This window comes from Elephantulus edwardii, unplaced genomic scaffold (genome assembly GCF_000299155.1).
Source record: "Elephantulus edwardii isolate Elephantulus edwardi_28Jun2011 unplaced genomic scaffold, EleEdw1.0 scaffold00389, whole genome shotgun sequence".
NCBI lineage: Eukaryota > Metazoa > Chordata > Mammalia > Macroscelidea > Macroscelididae > Elephantulus > Elephantulus edwardii.
Window position 1 is genome coordinate 93,598 of NW_006400139.1, and position 9,707 is coordinate 103,304.

General features: G+C 37.9%; 1 protein-coding gene across 1 annotated transcript; it reads right to left on the reverse strand.

Annotated features, from left to right (window-relative positions):
* Positions 1-8,546: 8,546 nt before the first annotated feature.
* LOC102855761 (olfactory receptor 1038-like) lies at positions 8,547-9,503 on the reverse strand. The gene has a single exon (XM_006902258.1). The coding sequence runs from the start codon at positions 9,501-9,503 to the stop codon at positions 8,547-8,549; it is 957 nt and encodes a 318-aa protein (XP_006902320.1).
* Positions 9,504-9,707: the final 204 nt, after the last annotated feature.

A 9,707-nucleotide genomic window follows, 5' to 3' on the forward strand; every position in this document is an offset into this window, starting at 1 on the left:
AGACTTTTACCTCTTGTTCTGTATTTTCATAATAGACCTTCTCTCGCTTTCTCCTCTATAGCAATACCAGATATAATAGTGTGGAGTTAGTCATATATGAGCACATAAAGCTAATAAGCAATAAATTGAGTCACATTTTGCTTTGTTTTCTAAGTTGTTATAAATGTTGTTGTGCATCGTGGAATCAGAACTGACTCACAGCAGACTGTCCTGCAGGTTTTCCGAGGCAGTCAATCACACAGGAGGACACTCCCTATCCTTCTCCTGTGGAGCAGATGACAGATTCAACCCCGTGTCTGGAATGACAGTGCAGCCTCTTCCACGAGGCCACCAGAGCTCCCAGTGCAAACACAAATCAAATTTACACTATAATCTAGTTTATTGAGTGCTCCATAAAATCATTAGAAATATTTGGCATATGGTGGCAGTGATGAAAGTGTGACATAGAGACACAAAGTAGGTATGTAGTATTGGAAAACTGTAGCTGATAGGCTTGTCCAATGACGGATATCCATAAACCTTCAATTTGTAAAGAAAGCGATATCTGAAAATTGTAGTAAAGTGAAATAAAATCAGGTGGTGGTGGTTGTTTTTATGTGCTGTCGAGTCACCTGTGGCTCATAACGACCCTATGTACAACAGCCCTAAACCCTGCTCTGTCCTGTGCCAGTCTGTCTCCGACACACCCACCCCCATTACTCCAGTCACTGAATTAATCCACCTCATAGAGGGTCTTCCTCTCCTGCGTTGTCCCTCCACCCTCCCAAGAATGACGTCCCTTTCCAAGGACTGGTCCCTCCTGGCACCATGTCCAAAGTATGTCAGACAAAACTTCAGAGTCTTTGCCTCCAAGGAGCATCCTGATTCAACCTTCTCCAGGATGATTCTGTTCGTTTTCTTAGCAGTCCATGGTATACTCAATACTCTTCTCCAGCACCACAGCTCAAAGGCATCGATTCTTTTTCTATCCTTCCTAGACATTGTCCAACTATCTGATGCACAGCAAGTGATTCCAAAGACCATGGCCTGTATCAGGGGTACCTTATTCTCTAGAATGACACCATTGCTGTTCAGTATTTTGGCAAGGTTCCTAATAATAGACTTTCCCATCGCAACATGCCTTTTAATTTCCTGGCTGCTGGTGCCAAAATGAGGTAGTCTTGTATATATCTAATATCCTAATTTTATTGAAATACAAAAGCACACACAAACTTGGACAATCTAACATACATAAGTACTTACCTATGTAGATACATTTTTCTATAAACATACACTTAAAGGTAGGTATCTAAATATGTAATTATGTATGTATATTTATTTATAATACACTTATCTTTTGCTCTCTCAGTAGACAGAGTATCACTCTATCAGAAAATATCAGCATAAAAACTAGAGAGAACTTTAGGTAAGATGAGTGGCTCTACCCACCTCTGGATCACCTCTGGAAAGGTGACTCTTTTCATCCGTCATGAGACCAGCTATGACTCCAGCCAAATATAGTTGTCCTACTTGCTCCTGGAACAGAGACGATCTCAGGCAAGAAGAGCCACCCACTTGGGACCTATAACAACCCCAGGCAAGGAAACTCTATCATGGTAATAACATGGAATAAGCAGATTGCTTTAAATCTACACAAAACCAAAGCAAGATATCAATGAAAATTAGTGATCAAAACAGAGTCCATTAAACTCCAGGAAGATAAAAGATTGATGGAACTTACTGACACAAGATTTAAAAGAACAATAATCAAGTGTTGTCACTGAATGAAAGAAAAATGTGAAGAATTATATCGAGTAATATGCAAAATCCAAGAGGAATGTTAAAAAGCAATATAAGACAAAGCATATAAATAAGAGGCATTAGAAACCATAGAAAAATAAGAAACATCAATCCAGAATATTAATACCAGCACATCAGAAGCTGTTAATATGTTGGAGGGCAGAAAAGCTTAATTAGTGAACACAGAATTAGTGAAAATAAAGATAGAGCTCTTAAGACTGATCTGCTAGAGCAAAAAGCAGGATTCAAAAAAAGAAAATCTAAGAATAATGTGAGATACCATCAGGAGAAATACAAATTTTTGAGGAGTAGTGATGTCAGTTTGAGGACTAAGGTGTGTCTGATTCAGGCCATAGTTTTTCTGATTACTAGCTATGCATATGAGATCTGAACAATGAATAAAGATGACAGAAACAAAGAATTGATGCCTCTGAACTTTGGCATTGGAGAAGAGCACTGAATATCCTGCAGACAGCCAAGAGAATGAACAAATATGTCTTGGAGAGGGTGCAGCCGGAGTTCTCTTTGGAGGCAAGTATGATGAGGCTTCACCACACACTTTGAACACGCTGCTAGGAGGTACTATTCCTTGGAGAAGGATATAATATTGGGAAAACTGGAGGGTCGGCAACAAGAGGAAGATCCCCAACCAGGTGGATAGGCATGGTGACTGCTGCAATGGGCTCTCATGTGTCAGGAAGGGTGAGGATGGTACAGTATAGAACAGGTTCAGATCTTTTGTTCATGGGGTCATTATAAGTCATGCTCGACTCAACAGCATCTAACAACAACAACAACAGTTGGAATTCCAGAACAGAAAGAAGAAGAAGAAGATAATGAAAAAAATTTGTGGAAGACTTACTAAAAGAAAACTTCACAGTTAACATTAAAAATGATAAAATATACACCTGCGTATTTAAGCAAACCAAAAATACGATAGAGTACAAAAGAAAAGCACCAGGGCACATTATAGTAAAATTTATCAGAATCAAACACAAGGAGAGAAATATGAATAAAAAAGAGAGAAAAATGAAGACTAACTCATAAAAGACAGAAAAGAAGACTGAACTCCAATTTCTCAGCAGAAATCATGCAAGAAAGAAAACAGTGGTGTGGCATATATCAAACACTGAAAAAAACAACTTCCAATCAAGGATATTGTACCTAGCAAAGCTGTCTATCCAATATAATGGAGAAATCTGAATATTCTCTGAAAAGGGAGTTTGTAAAAACAAAATAAATGTTACAAGGAATACTAAAGGAAGTCCTTCCCACATAGTTGTTGTTGCTGTTAAATGTCGTTGAGTCATAGGTGACTCATAACCATCCTATGAACAAAAGACCTAAACACTTGTATAACTTTCATCCTTTCTCCAGGTTCGTAGGATTTCCAGAGGCAAGCTATTTCGGAAGTGGATGCTACTCCTGCTTCCAAGCTTGTTTGAATCAGGGAGCTCTACCAATCACTGTCCACCATGGGTAACCATTCTTGCATTTGACTCATCAGTGTCACAGTGTTCAGCATCACAGCAACCACGAGTTATCTCTGTACAGCAAGTGGACAGAGACCAGTTCACCTAGTGGACAGAAAGTGATGCTACCAAGCCAAATGTGGGTGACTTTAATTCGCGGCCCTCAGGCCAGGTTTTAATTTTTGTTGGTGAAACATTCTTCTAGGCCATACAGTCCTGGTCTGTCCACTTGGCTGTACAAAGGTTCCCACATAGATATTACAAAAATGTGAATGGATCAAAGTAACCAGTATTAAACAAAAGTGAACCAAATAGAACAACATCAATACAACCTTTCCTCTTGATAATTACACTAAATGTGAATAGTTTAAATATACAAAACAAGAAAAAGACAAATAATACATATGTGAATAGAAGATATGAACAGATACTTTACCAAAGAAGAAAGTCAGCTGGCCAGAAAACACATGAAGAAAATATTGGAAATCTCTATTATCATTGTGTACCATGAATTCTCAACTGACCCATAGCTAACCCTCTAGCTAGTTTTCAGAGACAGTAATTACATGGTAGTTGATTGCCTATTTGTATCCTGTGGACCAACTGGTAGATTTGAACCATGTACCTTTGTGTTGGCTTCACAGTTTCTTCCTACTAAACCACAAGAGTTACCTAACTATTATGTTGTTGTTGTTACTTTGTGACATTGAGTCAGTACTGATCCCTAGCTGAAGATCCACCTGGTTTTCAGAGGCAGTAAATCTCATAGGAGTAGATTGTTCATTATTCTCCTGCAAGGTCACTGGTGGATTTGAACTGTGTGCCTGCTTACCATCAGAGATAGATGTAAATCCAAACAGCAAAGATCAACAGGACAGTAGACAACTAATGCTGGCAAGGATGTGGACAGATTGAAACTTTCATATGCTGCTAGTGGGAATGTAAAATTGTGTTACTACGATGGACACAGTCTGGTGCTTTCTCATAAATTAGGAAATAGAAATGCCATTTGACCCAGGTATCCTATAATTGGGAATATACCTTAAAGAAACCAGAGACATAACTCCAACAGATGCATTCATGCTCATGTTTATTGCAGTATTATTCACAATAGTGAAGAGATGGAAATAGGCCAAGTACCTGTCAATAAATGAATGGAATGTAATAGTGTGGTACATTCTCACAATGGAATATTACACAACACTGAAAAATAATGAACCTTAAAACAATACACAACATACATGAGTCTAGAAAATATTATACTGAGTGAAATAGCTCAGTCCAAAAAGAACAAAGACTGCATAAGACCACTCTTGTAAAAAGAAGGTGGACAAGGTGGAGGATGGATGGAGAGCAGGGAAAGAATGAATCTGGGCCGATAGGAGCAGTACACTGGAATAAGGGAAGGGAAGGACTTTCTGAAAGGAATGGATGATTAGATGTTATATGTATGACAACAATCTGGAGCAAAATATATATTACGAAGTGAATTGGAGGAGAGGAGGGATGAAAATATATACCAATAAATGAATGAAAACTCATCTATAAACTTTAATGAAAATCACAATTTTTAAGAGCACTGGAATGTCCACTGTTTCTCCATCTTTTTAATTTATGTTAATGTGATTTTGATATCAAAGAATGGACAGCCTCTCACAGGCAGCAGAAACACATTACAAAATATCTCAGAGCCAAACTCTATTGACATCTTGATGAAAATTGTGTCTTAGCATTTGCATTCTTTATTTTCTGCTCATAACTTATTGGGTTTTGAGGACTTGAAAGCAGAAATGAGAGAGGTAATAAAAAAGGGAGTCATATAGGGAGATAAAAGGGATACATGCAACTCAAATCATAAATGTAAAGTGGTTTGATTTTGTGCACTAACAACATTGTTGTTGTTAGGTGCTGTAGAGCCAATCAGAATTCAGTGACCCTATACTTGAGCCCTTGTTACAGTTACTATGTTAGTCCATTTCACTGAAGGTCTCCCACTTACTCACCCTTCACAACTCCAGGCATGATGCCTACATAAGCTAACAAGATTAGTCCCTATAAACGCTTTCCTGAATCTCTGGATTAATTTTAATACTTATGGTAATATATGAGTGATAGAATTCATTATACTGATTAATCAACATCTTTTCACTTATACAAAAAAAGAACCAAGAAAAGCAAACAAAATTTGTTTCCATTTAAAGCAACACAAAATCACTATGGGAGAGAGGAAAACTATTTACAACTGAAGTCCATTGTTGTTAAGTTGTTCCAACTCATAATGACCTTCATGTTGATTTCCAAGTCTGTAAAGTCTTCACAAAAATAGATTTCCCATTGTTGGAGAAGACTACTGAATAGTCTATGAACTATTAAAAGAAATAACAAGTCTGTCTTGGAAGAAGTGTAACCAGGTTCTCTTAGAGGCAATGATAATTAAACTTCATCTCACATTGTTGTCAGGAGGGACGAGTTCTTGGACTATGACATTATGCTGGGGAAGATCAAGAGTTGGTTAAATAGAGGAAGACTGAGCATATTATAAATTATGAGGATGGCACAAGATAGGACAAGATTTAGATTTGTTCATAGGATGCTGTCAGTAGTAGTCAACTTGATGGTACGTAAAAATAAGAATACCATTCTCCTAGAGAGTGCTCATGCCACAGTTGGTAGAGAATTACACTATTCGCTGAAAGGCCGCGGCCCTCTGGTGGTTTGAATCTACCAGCAGCTCTATGGGAGAAGGACGGGCAATACCCTCCTCTGCGATTAACAGCCTCTGAATACTCATTGGAAGATCAGCTGTGAGTTGATTCTGACTCCACAGTAATGAGATTGACTTTTACTCTTCCTCTTAGCTGGTGGATTTTAATCATCAAACTTTCAATCATGAGCTACACCACCAGAGCTCCTTTAGGTGTGCAAATATAAATAAAATTAGAAGATTATACCACAAATTTCAGCGGTTTGACTGTAACCAGCTTCAGAAGGAAACAAACTATGGTCCTGGGAAGCTGTAAAGTGAAAGACAGAGTCCGTTCTCTCTCCTAGGCTGCATAGAGCTCACGTGTATTTCTCAAATTTGAGTTTCTTTATTCTTCTTTCTCTTTTTAGACTCTTTTTGCTTCCCAGGACACAGGAAGTCTTCAATGAAAGCCTTACTTTCATAGTTCACATAGGATGAAGAAGTCAGTTGACACTTTGTAGAATTCATTCATTCACTCATTGCTGTTGAGTTGGAACTGACACAGCTCACCCTCCAGCAGGTTTCCAGAGGCTTTTAACAGCACGAGGGCAGAATTTCCTGTGTTTGGGTTGACAGTACAATTTCTTACCCACGAGGTTGGCAGAGCTCTCAATTCCAAATTCTCTGGAAATCTGAATGGTTCATATTCAATTACATGACCACAGTAATCTATGTTCATAGGAGTAGTGCCTCTAACACAATAATGCATGCCACTTTATACTCTTAGAATGAAAAGGAGTTTCACAGAGGCCAACAGGGCACTGAGAGAGGGGAAAAAAGTCTAAATTATATCTATTTATATTGCAAAATATTTCAATCATGCTTTCCTCATCATTCAGAGTGGTTACAGAAACTGTATTAGACTCTACTAAATTACAGAACCAAAATTCATCCTTCTCCAAACTATCAAAAACTATCATTTGTGTCCAAATCAATACAGGCACGTCACAGCATATCAGAACCACAGAGGCTTAGCGGTAAGAAGTTGCACTGCTAACCCAAAGTCATGCAGTTCAAATCCACCAGCTGTGCTGTATTAGAGAGAGAGAGATTCTCCTCCCATGTGATTAACTGCTTATGAATACCTGCAGGAGAGTCAGCTGTGTGTTGATTCTGATTACAAAAGTGTAAATCAACAACTGACAGCACGGCATATTGAAAGACTACTTAATGCTTAAGCTATGATGATGTTTTTGCTAGATTCTGATGGTTTTCACTGAGTAGAAGCGACAGTACATTTTCTATTGTTTGCAATCTGTTCCAAATTGGTACTGTCTTGTCTCACATGTAACTGTGTTGGCTTTGTTCCCGGATGCAAATCTCACTCACTTGAACGTCTCCATGAGTATCATCCTGTTGAACTTGTGATATACAAAGTGCCTTAAACACTCTTCTTTCTACCTTAATTCTGTCTAAACCTTCTTACTGTACTTTGAAATTTAATTTTTTGGCTAGTTGGTTGATAACTACTGTCCCAGGGAATGGATTTGTTTTATCCTCCAATTTTATCATATACTCTCAATGAACATGGTGAACAATGAATATTTGGATGGATGAATAAAGAAACAAAATATTTCATTGTATTTAAAAAAACAACAACAACCACTTAAGTTGACTTTAGATTATTTTGCTTTATACTTACTCACGAAACCAGTTTCTGTAGAACTGATTTAAACTCAGGGTAAACTCTTGTGCGTTAGAGTAAAACTGTGCTTCCTTGAGTTTTTAATGTATGATGGTTTTCAAAAGTAGATTGCCTGTTTTTTTTCCTCTCTGAGATGCCCAAATGTCTAAATTTTCAAATAGTAATTGCATAAGTTAACTATTTATATCAGCCAGAAAATTCCAAGTAATCCTACAATAAAGTTGTATTTATGGAATTAGAAAATCACCATATTTAACATTTGGCTTTAAGCTAACCTTTCATTCCTTCAAATCTACTGTCATTTTTTCATATTCTCAAAACTCCCAAGAAACTTTAGAATCATTATTATTGTTGTTTAAGTGCTGTTGAGTCGTAGATGACTCAAAACTCTCAAGGATCTATAGCTTTGCTTAAACAATGTAGAAAAAGTTCTTCATTTTAAAAAGAACAACTTTTCAGAGAATGTAGTAACCATGCAATTTTCAAGAAGGTAGTAAAACCAAGGTTGGTCAGAAGCAGAATCAAGAATAATGGTTAGGCATCAGATACAGCTTAGAGCAGACAAAATAAGAGGGAGAATAAAGACATTAACCTCATTGTTCTCATTGCTCTCCAACGTCCCTCAACAAATAATAAACAGGAAAAAAATTAAAGATCACTATATCTTATATTGACATCATAAGAACAATACAAATAATATGCATTAATGTCACGTATAAAAATAATGATTTTTTTAGAAAACATTAGCTGTGCTTCATTAAACATTAACATCATATTAAATGAAAAATAGAATACAAAGAATTTTATTCATAAAATAAGATATCAAGGAATTTTATGCAACAAAATATTTTTTAAAAAAACCAACACAGTAAAGTGGTCAATGATATTACTCCAAGTCTGGAAATTATTTTTTAGCATTTGTTAGAGACAGGATGTAGCATTTTTCAAGGGCTTTCCTCAGGGCATTCTTCACCTCTTGGTTCCTCAAGCTGTAAATCATGGGGTTCAGCATTGGAATGACCATTGTGTAGAACACAGAGGCCATTTTATCCGTGTCCAGGGAGTGGTTTGATTTGGGCTGCAGATACATGAAGATGAGGGTCCCGTAGAAGATAGTCACTGCCGTGAGATGAGAAGCACACGTCGAGAAAGCTTTGCACCGGCCCTCTGTGGACTGGATTCTCAGAATGGCAGCCACAATGTATAAGTAAGAAATCAGAACAGTGGTCAAAGAGCTGATCATGTTGAATCCAGCAAAGATGAAAATCAGAATCTCTTTGAGGCTGGTGTCCGAGCAGGCAAGGGCCATCAAAGGGACATCGTCACAGTAGAAATGATTGATGACATTAGGACCACAGTAGACCAGCTGAAACGTAACTACTGTGTGGAGAAATGCAACAGAAAAGCTATAGAAGTAGGGACCCAATACTAGTCGTGTGCATACTTTTTGGGACATGATCACCATGTAGAGAAGAGGATTGCAGATGGCTACGTAGCGGTCATAAGCCATTACAGCAAGGAGGAACATCTCCGATATCAAGAAGTTGAGGAAAAAGCCGAGTTGCGTTGCACAGGCATAGAAAGATATAGACCTGTGTTTGGTCAGGAGTGTCTCCAGGAATTTGGGGGCTATTGAGGAAGAGTAGCAGAGGTCCACAAAAGCCAGATTACTGAGGAAAAAGTACATGGGTGTGTGAAGTCGGGAATCCAATCGGATTAATGAAATCATTCCAAAGTTCCCTACCAAAGTTAAAGTGTACACCACTAAGATGAGCAGGAAGAGAACAATTTCAATCTCTCTGTCAACTGAAAAGCCCAAAAGAATGAATTCAGTCACCCTGGTGTCGTTCCTGTCAGCCATTTTTCCAGACTCTCATCTGCTGAAGGAAAAGAAAGGCATAGAGAGACAAAGAGATCTCGCAAGATCAAGCTAGCAACAAATGAATGAATGCTGTGGATTCGGAAGTGTCATCTGACACCAACTCAAGTGTGTCTGGCTTTTGAGACGATATTGTTCCATGATGTGATCCTTTACAACACACACGTGTGCACATTATGAACATAC